This window comes from Borostomias antarcticus (assembly GCF_949987555.1).
Source record: "Borostomias antarcticus genome assembly, chromosome: 37".
NCBI classification, from domain to species: Eukaryota; Metazoa; Chordata; class Actinopteri; order Stomiiformes; family Stomiidae; genus Borostomias; species Borostomias antarcticus.
Window position 1 is genome coordinate 1370771 of NC_140270.1, and position 16631 is coordinate 1387401.

Here is a 16631-nt window from a genome sequence, read left to right on the forward strand (position 1 = left end):
TTTTTCAACTTCTGTTTATTGGAATTTTGCATATAATTAACAGAATCAACATTTGAAATAATTCCAACATAACTCCAATAGTCATAGTTTTATTGAAAATTATTGTATTATTGAAACTATTTCTTTGGATAATCTCCAGTCTTTGTATTCGTCATGTTATGAGGATAGAACAACTACAATGCAACATACAAATACAACTGAACTCAAAAGGAAAAATATTTTGCACATAACAGCGACAAAGAGAGAACATACAACTCAGTGACACAAATGAATGAGAGCTACTGTATGCTGCATGGTTGATTTCTGTCTTGTTTTTTTAGGGCAACTCAAACAAGTCACATTTTACATGAAATGAGTAGCCTACTGTACATTGTATTTTCTTTCTTAGCACTATCCAACGATACACCACTGTAATGTCTTGGGGGAGGGGAGTATAAGAATTGTCAAACCCTCCTTGCATGCTCAGGAATGTTAAAAGTAAAAGTATCTAAAACAATAAATTGTTTGTTGTTGTCCTTGATGATTTATGTACAATTTAAGTGCAACTTTGATCTTGTTTTGTTGATTTTTTTTTCTAGATATTTTTTAGGGCTTTTCAGCTTTAATTATAGGACAGTGTAGAGAGACAGGAAATGTGGGAGAGAGAGAGAAGGGAGGACATGTGGCACAGGACCCGAGCCGGGAATCGAACCCTTACCCGGTGAGCTACCAGGTATGTAGATGTGTATAGCCTACGGCAGTATGCAGTATTGCAGTTTATAAGACTATTGGATTTTCACAGACCGGTGGATTGACTCATGAAATACCCCTTGGTCAGATATTAAGGAGAAATAGTATTACGCTACCGGTTATTTAAGGGAAATTTGACAATAAGTGAACAAAACTATTCTTATCTTACAGCCAAGACACACACGTCATGTGGAAATGAGAGGTTTCCTCTGTTAATTCCAATGCATTCTCTTTATAGCCAGCTGCTAGTGTTAAGGGCATCAAACGTGATGGGACCTGACCTTCCTACAGTAGCTTTGACCTGGTTGACACACAAGAACAGTCATGATGAAATAATTCGCAGTGAGGTGGATAGCCTACATTAAGACGAGAGTTAAGAAAGGGGATAGGGCTACTCGATTCATTTCGACACAGTAGGCTATACGGTCGCATCCCCATCCCATCCAGTTGACAGAGTAGTTTATTAAATCGAAAGTGAAAGCCGACGCGGTACCTATTATTTTAGCAGCTTCGGTATCGTAGCCTCTTCATAAAGTTGGTCCATTCGGTTGGCCAACATTTTTCCACGGAGACTCATATTGAGCATCGACAATCCGGCTGCAAGAAGCTGTTATAACGTCGGCACGTTTAAAAGGTAAGTCTGTGCATGTAAGGTAGGCTAAATGTAGCTTTTGTTGTATTTAGGTGGGTTTAGATTACATTGATTGGTGTAGCCTATTTAAATCCCCTGGAAAAGCTTATATGCATTGAATACATTGTTTGGCACAAGTTTGGTATATGGGTCAGGGCAAACTAACTCCATCCAATCAACTCGCATCAAATCAAAGGGCACCAGCACTTTGAATATTGTTGATCTTTAATTTCTTCAAACGTACTTTCGCTAGACGCGTGTCATTAGGCAATAGCCTACGTAGGATCCATGTTTTACAATAGGACTATTACATTACGCTACGTAACATTTTATTTTCTCATCTGATCTCAAATGTTGTGTTTTCAGGACATTTATGAGACATGCGAGCATAATCTGACAACAAAATGGGGACTAGGCCTACTACTCAAAGTATGTGTTTGAGAACAGTTCTTACTTATTCAGGCCTTCACAGCTATGAAATGCTCTTTCATGATGACTATAGTACCCTGCATAACTATTAATTGATTGTTGTCTTGTGACTTAGGCTACCATGGCCTGCGGAATCAAGGATCCACCTGTTATTTAAACAGCACATTGCAGGTCCTGTTCATGACCAAAGAATTCAGGGAAGCTGTAGAAAGGTTTGTATAGAGCCTGTCTTTTTGCTATTTGTTATTTCACTTGTATTGATATTATTAAATCGTACAAACAACCATTTATCATCTTCTGAAATAAGCTTCAGATATCAAATTTCTCCCTTACAGCAACCCTGATACAGCGGGTGTCAATTATCACCTGCGAATGCTATTTGATACTTTGAAGACAGAGATGGGTCACACAAATGACATCACATACTTACTTGGTATTAAAGATGGTGAGTTGAGCTACAACGATTGAAAAACTGGGTGGGTGGTGGTTTAGGGTTTAAAGTTTAGTTCTATTAGTACATCCATGTGGTTTAGTGACACTTTTTTACAGTAGATATCACTTGGGAGTCTGTTCTTTACAGATCTTATACAAGAACACTTTTCCTCTCAGAGTCGGTCAGCACTGGTGTTACTGCTGTGCGTGAGGCCCCTGTGGTGTTTTGGAATAAATATTTTTCAAGCCACTGTTTCACTGGGAATGGTGTTGGCTACCTAGGTATTATTTTTGGTGGCTTGTTGGTTTGTTGGTTCATTAACAGGATTACACAAAAACTATTTTTTATGTAATATTTATGTATTGTTTATTTTTTATGGCCCATACTCAATGTGATCTGACTGCCCTCTCCTCCCTGGGCAGAAATTAACTTTAGAGATATATAGAGTACCAGAGTGTCCTACCCCCTCAGAAAATCTTTCCTAGACTGATGAAGATGTTTGTTTGTTGTTGTTGTTGATTTTAATCAAGCTCATAATTGACCCATTCCTTATATTTGTGAATGAAATGAGGCTCAGTGGAGGTTGACGTGTGAAAAATGAGGGAAGACGCACAGACCATGTGATACACAGCGAGGACTGCCCACTGACAGTTCCTTGCTCCCATTAACTACTGTACATGGACTATGTTAAAGTCTATATTCAAGTTTTTTTTGTGTAGATTTTGTGCCTTCTCGCATTCAGGAAAACTAAATTAACTAAACTTAACCATTTACTGATTGAAATAGACCGGCTGACTTCTCTTTCTTATGTTTCTGACAGTATCAGAGCAACGTGATGCAATATACAATATATTATACAATAATATTCAAGTCAGATTTTGTGCCTACTTGTTGACTCATGTACCAATTTCAGTCAGGAAAACTAAATTTGACCATTTATTGAACTAAATAGACCAGCTGACCTCTCATCCTTCTTTTCCGGACAGTTTGGAAGCAACGTGATGCAGCAGAGTATTTTGAGAAGATTTTAAACGAGGTCCATCCAGATGTGTCCAAGGTGATGTAGCATCGAGATTATTTTTGAATTATGCCTGTAGTGAGCGTTACATTCTTTAGCATTATAAATGATTCAATATCTGTATCTTTAGTTCTTCAAAGGGCAATGGAGACATCTCTCCACCTGTTCAAATAGACATCAAACAAGAAATGAAGTTTGTTCATTTTGGACTCTGCACCTTTCCCTGAAGGATTCTTCAGCCCAACCATACAAAGTGGTACGAAACCTCCTATAACTAGCCCTTAAGAATAAAGACAAATGTGGTTATAAATACATATAAACAACCTAAGTCACTGTATTCCCCTAGATCCTGCTATATGAGGAACCCATGTTCTTCAGAACATCATGTAAAGCCTACTGTGTGTGAAAAATGTATTTAGAGCTTTTTAAAATCTGCTCATTTTTAGATCGATGGTTTCCATGCACTTTTCAAAACTTCAGCTTTTAATGGACACAACATGATGTGTTGTGGTGACTGTGATGCAAGAACAGTAGCAGTAAGTTGTGATCATAGACTTGGAATGTAATATTAACTATGGTTGTGATGTTGAGAGGACAATGTTCCATTTGTTGTAACTGTAATTAGTACTTAGTACTGAGTGTGTATTTCTGTCTCTCAGGTTTCTACACTGAAGCGTCCCCCATTGATTCTGACTCTGGTACTGAAGGACAAGGGGTGGTCGTATGTCAAAATCAACAGAGTTGTGGAAATACCTCACACATTACAGACTGAGGTAGCTATGTAATACTGTCATTAACAATGCAAATTGTCACACTTTTTTCATTTAGGGAACATATATGTTTTACCTCTCACGTTGAAGACTGATGTACTTCAAAAGCTCCAGATGTTCTAGTACGCTACGTCATATTTGTATTGGAGGTTCTGTCATTTGATCATTAAACACATTTTATTTTTTGTGTGAACAGAGTTCTCAATATGAACTCTATGCAATAGTGGACCAAAAAGGGAGTCTGCGAGGGGGACATTACACTGCTAAAATCAAGTCCTACAACGATCACAAATGGTATGAGTTTGATGATAGCCGCGTCAGACAGGTAAGGATTTATGCTTGGTGACATTCCACCTCAAATACTTAAAGGATAAGTTCACTATTTTGGACTTAAGGGCATATTCTAAATCTGTCTTACATGAATCTGACATATAGAGACTACAATTTCCCTGATCACCTCAGTATTGAACTAGCTATAGTTCAACAGGGCCAGTGAAATGTTGGGGGAAGTATGATAAATGTGATCCGAAACCGAATGCTGGAACAAAAGTTCCATTGAAACAGAACTATTTTGCGATCAGCTGCACTCTTTCATACCTTTCGCGCTGTAAACATCTTCAGTACGTTGTAGAGAGGTTCCCAACATTTCACTGATCCTGTTGACTTCCATTTTAGCCGAGTGCGCACCTGCAGAACTGTAGCTAGCTCAATATTCAAAGCAATGAGGGAAATTGTAGTGTCTGTGTGTCAGGTTCATGTAATACAGATTGGGGATAGGCCCTGAAGTCTAAAATAGTGAACCAACTGTATCTCTTTAACTTCAGTATCTTGTGTTAGCTTCCACATCGATTGTACTGAAACATTCATCAAGTAATTGCCTCTGGCTCACAGAGTGCCAGTGCAACCATACATACTGGATCATGTAGCTTTATGTCATTGATTTCATTCGTGTAATGCACTGCTGCTTCTGTCTTTCAGTGTGCATCTCAGGAAAATGACAGCGTCATTAGGTACATGTCACACCTTTACTACCCAATCTTTTGAGCAATTTGCTTTAACAATCAAAATGGGATTTACAGTGTGTCCATTTTGTAAGGCATGGATGTGGACCCTAGATTAGGGAAGCAGGCCAGTAGTAGGAGAATAGAGTCGCAGGGCTCATGTGTACGTTTGGAGGCATCTAAGTCATGTGTCCATTGTGCCCATGTGCAAGGCATTTCTTACTTTCTCCACTCAAGCATTTTCAGTGCATCTATGCCTGAGCTGCTCCCAACATAATATTTGCCACCTCTTGTTTATTTATTTATTTGTTTATTTAAGAATCTTAAGTTTATTATTAAGAATCAAAATCTCAGCTTATATGGGGACGTGAGCTGCATAATTATTACAAAAAGGAAGTATCCACTGTCAGATTATTCTTTAGGTAAAGCTAGGTTGAAAATGATCTCTGTGTATTGAGGAAAATATCTAAAAAATGCACCATAATGGATATATCTGAGAAATGCACCATACTGGATATATCTGAGAAATGAACCATACTGCTTTTTGCTGTTTATGTATTCATTTTTCTACTGCCGACTGGAAACTAAAATGTTTTATTTGAATTCCGAACGCTAAATGTGAATTATTCTTTACCAATAGGTCCAGCAGTGCTTATCTACTCATGTACAAGAAATGTGTAGATGAGGGTCACACGACATCACATGGAGCACCTACCCAACAAAACACTGACCAGGAGACAAGAAGGAAGAGCAGCAAGGAGACACCAGCTCTCCACCCAGCATCCCCAGCTCACTCGGAGCCCACAGCTACAAACACGTACGCATCTGCCCTCAAATCTGGAACTTCCTTTAAAGATACAAAAGCTGAGCAACAATACAACAACCAGGGTACCAAGGATAGCACAGGCATGCTGTCCACCAATTATACATCAGCACAGTCAGAGACGAGGAGTGGGGAGTCAGAACAAAGTCACAGAGCTTCCAGACGTTCCCAAGAGTCTGACGGTGTGTCAGGTTGCCTGCAGCAGGAGAGCGTGGGTCAGGTCTGTGGACCACACGCCCAACAAAACATTGACCGGAAGGGAAGAAACAAGCCCACCGGTGAGACGTCAGCTTCAACTGCTAAATCCAAAGTTTGCGATATCGTCAACTACATTACCAACAGCTACAATTCCATCTTAAACTCCAGCTCTCAACCAGTCTATGAATGTGGTAAGCAACAATCCAACAAGGGTTACCAGAATACTCGGGTAACCCAAATGTGCTGAGGACAACAAACTAAAATCCCACAGTTCACGGACAATTTAAAATGTGTTGAAAAAACATCTTAATGATGAAATGCTCTTGATGAAATGGCTACCGTAAATATCCTGTATAACTCTATTAATTGATTGTTGTCTTGTGACTTAGGCTACCATGGCCTGTGGAATCAAGGATTCACCTGTTATTTGAACAGCATATTGCAGGTCCTGTTCATGACCAAAGAATTCAGGGAAGCTGTAGAAAGGTTTGTATAGAGCCTGTCTTTTTGCTATTAATTATTTCACCTGTATTGAGATAATTAAATCCTACAAACCATAGTGGTATCCTCTTCTGAAATAAGCTTCAGATATTTCTCCCTTACAGCAACCCTGATACAGCGGGGGTCAATTATCACCTGCGAATGCTATTTGATACTTTGAAGACACAGACGGGTCACACAAATGACATCACATGCTTACTTGGTATTAAAGATGGTGAGTTGAGCTACAACGATTGAAAAACTAAGTGGGTGGTGGTTTAGGGTTTAAAGTTTAGTTCTATTAGTACATCCATGTGGTTTAGTGACACTTTTTTACAATAGATATCACTTGGGAGTCTGTTCTGCTTACAGATCTTATACAAGCACACTTTGTCTCTCAGTGTCGGTCAGCACTGGTGTTACTGCTGTGCCTGTGCTGTTTTGGAATAAATATTTCGGTCAGGAAAACTCAATTTTACCATTTATTGAACTAAATAGACCAACTGACCTCTCCTCCTTAATTTCCGGACAGTTTTGAAGCAACATGATGCAGCAGAGTATTTTGAGAAGATTTTAAACATCGTCCATCCAGATGTGTCCAAGGTGATGTAGCATTTAAATTATGTTGCATTATGCCTGTACTGACAATGAAATCCTTTGACATTATGAAATTATTCAATATCTGTATCTTTAGATCTTCAACGGACGATTGCGACACTCCTCCACCTGTCAAGAAGGTCATGTGACAAGTGATGAAGTTTGTCCATTTTGGACTCTGCCCCTTTCCATGAAGGATTCTTCAGGCCAACCATATAGAGTGGTAGGAAACCTCCTATAACTAGCTCTTGTGATTTCTCTGGTTAAATAAAAGTTTAAAAAAATAAAATAAAATACTAAGTCACAAAATCTTGCATAATACACTGTTTCTCTAGATCCTGCTATATGGGGAACACATGTTCCTTAGAACATTGTGTAAATCCTACTGCTGTGTGCAAAATGTAATTATCGCTTTTTGAAATATGCTCATTTTCAGATCAGTGGTTTCAATGCATTTTTCAAAGATTCATCTTTCAGTGGAGACAACGAGATATACTGTGGTGACTGTGCTGCAAAAACAGAAGCAGCCAATGTAAGTCGTGGTGTTATAGTAGGAATATAGGTTAATATACAGTACATGAACTGTGCTTGTAATGTTTAGAGGATAATGCTCCATTTGGAGCTGTGATCAGTACTAAGACTTGAATGTGTATTTCACTCAACATTCAACTGTCAGTGGAGACGATATGATATACTGTGGTGACTGTGAGTCGAAAAAAGATGGAAGGAATGTAAGTTGTAATGTTGAGTGGGGGGTGTCCCGTTTGTTGTAATTAGTATTTAGTACTGAATGTGTTTTTCTGTCACTCAGGTTTCTACATTGGAGGATCATCCATTGATTCTGACTCTGCTACTGAAGAGGTTTGAGTTTGACTACAGATTGATGTCATACGTCAAAATCAACGGAGATGTGGAAATACCTCACACATTACAGACTGAGGTAGCTATGTAATACTGTCATTAACAATGCAAATTGTCACACTTTTTTCATTTAGGGAACATATATGTTTTACCTCTTACGTTGAAGACTGATGTACTTCAAAAGCTCCAGATGTTATAGTACGCTACGTCATATTTGTATTGGAGGTTCTGTCATTTCAAAATTATTCTATGATGCAATGATCATAAAACATACATTTATTTGATCATTAAACACATTTTATTTTTTGTGTGAACAGAGTTCTCAATATGAACTCTATGCAATAGTGGACCAAACAGGGAGTCTGCTAGGGGGACATTACACTGCTAGAATCAAGTCCTACAACGATCACAAATGGTATGAGTTTAATGACCACCGCGTCAGACAGGTAAGGATTTATGCTTGGTGACATGCCACCTCAAATACTGAACTTTATTATCGTTCTTTACATGCCAAATTGGGACTATACTGTAACATTCATGAAGTACTTGCCGCTATCTCACAGAGTGCCACTGCGACCACAAATACTGAATCGTGTAGCTTTACTGTATATCATTGATTTCATTCGTGTAATACATTGCTGCTTCTGTCTTTCAGTGTGCACCTAAGGAAGATGACACTGTCATCAGGTACATGTCACACCTTTACTACTACATTACATCTTTTAACAATCAAAATGGGATTTACAGTGTGTCCATTTTGTAAGGCATGGATGTGGACCCTAGATTAGGGAAGCAGGCCAGTAGTAGGAGAATAGAGTTGCAGGGCTCATGTGTACGTTTGGAGGCATCTAAGTCATGTGTCCATTGTGCCCATGATAGACAGACACACACACACACACACACACAGACACACACACACTTACTTACTTACTTACTTACTTACAGTACTTACTAACTTTAATGATCCCCCAGCGAGAAATTTCATAGATCCATACGTATATCTTTAGGCTGTTCATTGCGGTTGGGGTATTTTTAATTTTTCTACTGCCGACTGGAAACTAAAATGTTTTTTTTGAATTCTGAACGCTAAATGTGAATGATTCTTTACCTATAGGTCCAGCAGTGCTTATCTACTTATGTACAAGAAATGTGTAGATGAGGGTCACACGACATCACATGGAGCACCTACCCAACAAAACACTGACCAGGAGACAAGAAGGAAGAGCAGCAAGGAGACACCAGCTCTCCACCCAGCATCCCCAGGTCACTCGGAGCCCACAGCTACAAACACGTACGCAAAGTCCCGCCTCAAATCTGGAACTTCCTGTACATTTAGAGAAGATAGGCACACATACAACAGTGAGGCTAACCAGGGATGCACAGCCATGCTGTCAGCTAGTTCTACATCAGCACAGTTGGGACCAGAGGAAGCGGGGTGTCAAAATGGGAAAGCTTCAGCAGGCTTTCCTTACCAGGGTACACCTGTTTAGCTATGACTGAGGGTGAGATAGTATGACTGACTAAGGTTTTGCGGACAACCATGTGCATGTTTGACAAAAATAGTAAAATAAGAAAACTGTATTGACAAATCACAGTTTGTAACATTATTTCATGATTGTTAAATATGGACCTAACAATCTTTCCCCCAAATATTTTGAAATATGCAGATTCAGATCAGTTTATTGCCATGGTAGTTTACACACACTAGGAATTTGTTTAAGTCAATGGGGCATACACTGAATGAGACAACATTACCCAGGGTGCAAGGACAGGACAGTGCAGAGACAGGACAGTGCAGAGACAAAATATGATATATTTTGAAGAAAGTACAAATGCAAAATACATAATACACACGGAATGGAGTGTGGTGAGATTATATACAGTGTGTGTGTAATTTAATGTACGTGTTAATGTTTTATTTATACAATGTGTGTGCCGTTGTGATATGTAGTATAATCAGCAGTCATGAGGGGGATTGAGTGATTGTGACATCTATTGAGTCTTTGTATATACAGTACATTCTCCTGTATGTGAGAATAAGGCACAGATCCTCTTTTTTTGTCACAGGGGAGAATGTTGATGATTTATGTAATTATATTGGATTTAAATCATGTTTTTCAAAGTGATTGAACTCGTTCTACTTCTATTTGCACATGTTAACCTCATTGAATGCATTTATTACATAGATTTATGTTTTGTTGATTAACTGGTATTTACAGAATAAGGGCTGTTATTGGTGCTATATGGAATGAACATGTTCCAGTAACATCTAAAAGCAAACTGGAGAGCAACTTTTACTGACCCAGGATTACAACTGAATTCTACTTGATGTCTCTTTGGTGTAGAATCATGAAATGGACAAACCAATGAATAAATGAATTGAATAAATGAAAGGGTTTCTCTGGTTTTGTTCAAAGGGTTTGATACAAGAGGACAGCATCATACATTATAAATTGCTCTGGTTAACCTGTTACTGAACACATAACCTGTTACTGAACACATAACCTGTTACTGAACACATAACCTGTTACTTCAACACATAACCTGTTACTGAACACATAACCTGTTACTGAACACATAACCTGTTACTCAACACATAACCCGTTACTGAACACATAACCTGTTACCGAACACAGTGACAGGTGGAATATTGTAAGAGTAAGGTTCTTTGACCCAGGACCTCTGGGGAACTTCATGACCTTAAGTTCCCTTTTGAGTTTGTTGTTGTTCAGGAGCCCTATCAACATAGTTTATTTCTCACAGGCTACGCACGATTTGTTCATCCTCCATGAGACGTTACTCCTGTTACTCCTCGCGTGTCTAACCAAGAATGTTCCAGTAGGCTACATTGAATTATTTGTTAGCCTAATCTGTTCTCAAGTCTGTGTGTGTGTGTGTGTGTGTGTGTGTGTGTGTGTGTGTGTGTGTGTGTGTGCGTGCATGTGTGTGTGTACATGCTATTTCAATGTCACTGTTCTGTTGGCAACCACAAGCCAGTGTTTCCTGCCGACGTTGAGAAGTGTTGAAAACAAAATGTTTTTTTGTTTTTTAATCAAGATTTATTATCACAGAACAGAGAGCAAGGTTCTTTGACCAATTACCCCTGGGGAACTCCAGAACACATCATCTACCATCTTTCATTTTGCATCTTCATGACCTTAAGTTTCGTTTTGAGTTTGCTGTTGTTCAGGAGCCTTATCAACATAGTTTCATTCTCAAACAGGCAACACCCGATTTGTTCACTGAAATCGCATCACTCATCGCATATCCAACCAAGAATGTTCCAGAAGCCTACATTTAATTATGTTATATCCTGTTCTCAGGTCTCTGTGTGTACGCGCCAGTTCAATGTCCTTCCATCCTCTCCCACTATAGACCATAATTCTACTTTTGTCATCTTCATGGCCTCATTTCTAATTACATTGTAGCAAGAGAAATAAGCACATTCAAGTATCACGTTTAGCAGTTACACATTCAACCTGTGCATTCAAATAAGTGTTTTTGTTCAAATAGCTGGGTTCCAGAAATAGAAGTTAAAACATTTGAGAAGCATTGAACAACCTTTTGTTTTTATTGTATCACAGTAGCCTCTAAATCCAGGGTTATGACCATAGAACAAAGAGCAAGGTTCCTTGACCCATGGACATCTGGGGAATTCCAGTTCTGAACATATTAACTACTAATAATACATTGCCACATCATCCAGCAGGCTCCTTTCATTTTCATCTTCGCAACTTTAAGTTCTGTTTTGAGACTGGGGTTTATCAACGGGCAACGTCTGATCCCATCTCCTGTGAGACTGGCCATGCCCAACAGGCCGAAACAATAAGGAAGCACATGTTGTCTTCCATTCGTAGCATCTGACAAACATGAACACGCAAACGTGATTTTGCGTGACACACTGTCCCAAACATTTTATAGGCCTACTCGAAAGTACACTGAGGTTTGTCTTATAGGCTTCAATTGAAAAGACTTCGTCCCCATGACTGGTTCCCTCTAATTGCCCTTTGGTGATACAGAATACGAACAGGGATTATAGACACCGCATATAGCCTATGCATAAAATGGTAGCCTATATCCAGGTCATCTAGGCTAATGTTATCATAATTATACGGGACGATTTACATGTTAAAGGAGTAGTAAAGGGAAAATGCATGTTTAGACCTGTTTTAAGGTTACTTATGATCGTATACAATGGTTCAGATCAAAACGTTGACAAAACTAGCACTTTTGAGAAAGTCTGATAAGCCTATACTAATTGCTCTACCAAATTGCTCTACCACCGTTTAGGTCATACAATGGATGTGGGTGGGCACCTTGAAAAATCATTCAAAAACATGTTAAACTCTCAATTTCAAAGACAAGAAGCTCACCGAGGGGGTAATTGGTGTCCGTTGGTGTTGTGACATCAAATTTGCCGCAAAAGTATGAATCCTGTAGGGTTTTATTGATCATTTTATGAAATCCATTGGCTTGTATTGAAGCTACCGTTGTAGATGTGTAGATCAATCCGCAGAGGGGATTCAGGAAGCAGAACTACTTACGGTAGCTATTGTTATTGTTTATGTTGCTAGGCTACCTAGTTCGCGGAAGTTTACACACGTATGTGCTGCGACTAAATAGTTCTATGCTAAATATATTTTTTAAAGCCTTTCCAGATGAACTAGAATCTTACTTTATGGCGAATTATATGTCAGAACGCCAACTAACACCTCGGTGAGTTTCTTGTCTTTGAAATTGAGAATTTAACATGTTTTAATGATTTTTCATGGTGCCCATCCACATCCATTGTATGACCAAAACGGTGGTAGAGCAATTATCAGACTTTCTCAAAAGTGCTAGTTTTGTCAACGTTTTGATCTGAACCATTGTATATGATCATAAGTAACCTTAAAACAGGGCTAACCATGCATTTTCCCTTTACTACTGCTTTAATGTGGTTGAAGACTTGGTTACATGTCTCCCTCTACTGTCCTTGCAGGAGCGAGACCTTGCAGTAATCTTCAGAGATGTTCTGCAACATTAGGCCTATATACAATGTCTATGTTCAATACCAGGCTATAGTGATATGCGACCAAGCCCACATCTGCCATTTATCGAATGCTGCTGTTTTTCGTGGAGTTGTCAAACTATGAATCTTAACCAGTCTTTATTTTTGTGGAACCTTTTAATTTTATTCTCGCTCCAACCCGAAAGCGACGTAAACCCTGCTGGTTGCTGGTTTAAATCCCATGAAAATGAAAATAGGATAGATTAGTTGGCAGATCAATCCAATTATTAATTTGAGATCACTCATAGATAAATTATAACCCGTATTAAATATTTATAGCTTATAACACTCAAGACGTTGTAGAATTCATAATTTGGTTTTTCTTAAAAACCACTCATGCGCCTTCATGTCGAGATTTTCTTAGTTTGTCACTTAGCGCTTTCCGTCCTCTCTTTATATTCAACATGGCTGCTGAGAGAGAGAGAGAGAGAGAGAGAGAGAGAAAGAGAGAGAGAGAGAGAGAGAAAGAGGTGGGCCACCCAGGGGTTGAGAGTGACAGAACTAATTGTGAGATCAGTATAGAAACATGAAGTGTCTCCTCAGCTGGCTGCTCATGTCCTCTCTCTGTTCCCTGTCTTCTTGGGGTAGGTTTACTCTAAACATTTGTCTTCTTCATTAATCGTCATCATAAACATTGTTGATTGTGTTCAAAAACTTAAATCCAAAAAAGTTGGACGAAGATGCTGGGATGATTTATAAAAATGGATGAAATGATGAGTGAAGTGAAGCTGTCACAAAGGATGTCCATGTTTTTTACATTTTAATTTATTTATTTATTTAAAAGGGACAGCGTACAGTTAAAACATATACATCACGCATATGCTACTAAGACAACATAGAATGCACTGTACCAGATTCTAGCTTCTAGCTAATTTGCATCTGCAGTCCTCTTGGCAGGTCAGAGTACATTAAACACAACAAGCGATACAGAATAAAAACAACATGAGAACACAGAAAATACAACACAACACAGATGTACGCTTGTCAGAGAGAAGCCAGTCGCTCTCAATGAGCGCACGACTGACCAGCTTTTAACCCTTTTAACCCTGAAAGTACAGTGACAACATTTTGAATATTAATTGGATTTTCCCTATAATACTAGAAAGCGCAGTTTCTCAGCTTTCAGCAAGTTGGAGTGAGGAATTTTTTAGATTTGTTAGATTTTTTTTTTAATATTATTAAATATTTGTTAGATATTTTTAAAATGTTGCCGGTGACGTGGTCGTATCGGAAGGGTTAAGATGCTTTTCAATGTAGATTTAAAAGTGCTCACAGAGCTCCATCCTCTCACTTCTTCAGACAGGACATTCCACTGATTTGTAGCTTTCACAGAGAAGGCTGATCGCCCAAATACAGTTGGGCGGAATGGTGTACTGCAGTCTTTCGTAGAGGCTGTTCTAGAAGACCTAATGGAGTTTGTACTAATGGGTGTACAGGGGAGGCTGTAGCTCAGTTGGTAGAGCGGGTCGTTCAATGATCGAAAGGGTCAGTGGTTCGAATCCCAGCTCCGACTGTTCACATGTCGAAGTGTCCTTGAGCAAGACACCTAACCCCAAATTGCTCCCAATGAGCAGGTTAGCACCTTGCATGGCAGCTACCGTGAATGTGTGTGTGAATGGGTGAATGAGAGGCCATTGTAAAGCGCTTTGAGTGCCGCTAAGGTGGAAAAGCGCTATATAAATGCAGTCCATTTACCATTTACACAAGGTCACATAATGGAGGAGCCAAGCCATTTAGGATTTTGAAAACCATACACGTTTGAAAATGATCTGAAATGTTCAAAGCTTAAGATGTTGTGTTTCTCCAGTATCCTACAGTGATGAAAGTACATCGGCTTTTTGTCTGGAGTTTTTAAAGTTTGTTTGTATAAGGACTGCAGAGGTCGTGTCACTGTTCCACCAGCTCGCCCCCAACATGTGATGCAATACGACATGTGGGAGAGGATCATAGCATGCATAAATATCACATGTGGGAGAGGATCATAGCATGCATAAATATCACATGTGGGAGAGGATCATAGCATGCATAAATATCACATGTGGGAGAGGATCATAGCATGCATAAATATCACATGTGGGAGAGGATCATAACATGCATAAATATCACATGTGGGAGAGGATCATAGCATGCATAAATATCTTGGCGGCACCGAGAGAAAGACAGTTTCTAATATGTCTGAAGTTCGCTAGATTGTGCTTTATGGTTTGAATCATGTTTTTTTACATGTTTTTTGAAGTTTAAATTGGAATCCAATATCACGCCAAGATATTTAATGTCAGTGACTATGTCCTTTAATAAGGATATCCACGTTTGGAGGCTTCAAAGTGGTCTTAGAGAAGAACATGCCTTGTGTCTTAGCAACATTGAGACTCAGACATGAGTGTGTGTTTATAAATGTAGGCGCAGGAATAGATGTGTTGATGAAATTAGTCATAATACAATAACTAATTCGAACTAAGACACTGTTGTGTTTTTGAACACATGCTCTATGCAATCATACTCAATGAATGATCTTGCACTAAAATATGTTGCTGTTCTCTGTCTCCTCACAGGTAGTACTGGCTTGTTGGTGACCCAGTCTCCTCACGAACTGACCGTCAAAGAGGGAGACAGCGTTCAGATCCAATGCTGCTGGAATCAAAACTTAACACAAGGGGCAGTTAACTGGCTGGACCAGAGGAATAAAACCCTAGCATCAAATAATAATACACGATTTCAGAGTAAAATTTTCAATAACCATCAATGTCAGTCACAATCCCAGGGCAGTGTAGCTTGTAACTGCTCAAATCTGACCCTCTCATACACCACCGTAAATCACTCTGGTTTGTACACCTGCAAAGTAAGCATAGAGATACCACGGCTTCTACAATATTACGGGAACGGAACGAAGATAACAGTTACGGGTGAGTACCCAAACATTTTTGTAATTTATTCTACACAAGGCCAAAGCTGATGATATGCAGACTTTTATCTTAATATACTGTCATATCACCAGGGGTGTTGTTCAGGGTGGGGGGGTGGGGGGGGGGTCAGGGAGCCCCAGCTTGTATGGGGCCTAGAAAACCAGCTGCCCCCGAACAATAAGGGACCCAGTGGAATATCTTTTTCATGGGGCCCAAAATGGCCGCCGACACCCTGCATACCACCGTCAGGCCCTTGACAGAAGCCATGTTTCCATCCACTGGTCAATCGAATTATGTGAGGATCGCTAAAAATATGAATGCGAATAAAGCCGGTGAACGTGCGTTTCCATCTAGAGCTTTAAATGGGATAAAGCATTTATAACAAAAGCCTTTTATCGAACAAGAAAAAATCCGATGAGATCGACAGTACAAACTTTTTGTCGATTTTCAGGACTTTTAATCGAATATTACTGTTTCCATAAGGCATTTTTAATTCGATATAATTGAATTCGCATAAAACGCGTGGATGGAAACATAGCTAGAGACTAGAATCTAGAGTCTAGAGGCAGTAGCCTACATGGTACATCCAGCTGTCCCACGCTACAGGAACCAAGATATGGGTTCCTTCCTACCCCTATAGCCACTCTGGCTAAGACAGGCTAAGCTTCAGGTGCATCTCAGAAAATGTGAATATTACGGAAAACTTCA

General features: G+C 39.3%; 1 protein-coding gene across 1 annotated transcript; it reads left to right on the forward strand.

Moving 5' to 3' along the window:
- Positions 1-1506: 1506 nt before the first annotated feature.
- LOC311328056 (ubiquitin carboxyl-terminal hydrolase 2-like) lies at positions 1507-15593 on the forward strand (the record flags this gene model as incomplete). The annotated part of the gene is made up of 4 exons (XM_084461172.1): positions 1507-1510; positions 1905-1993; positions 8288-8416; positions 15573-15593. 4 exons carry the CDS (start codon positions 1507-1509, stop codon positions 15591-15593), a joined length of 243 nt encoding a protein of 80 aa, XP_084317298.1.
- Between the last annotated feature and the right edge of the window lie 1038 nt (positions 15594-16631).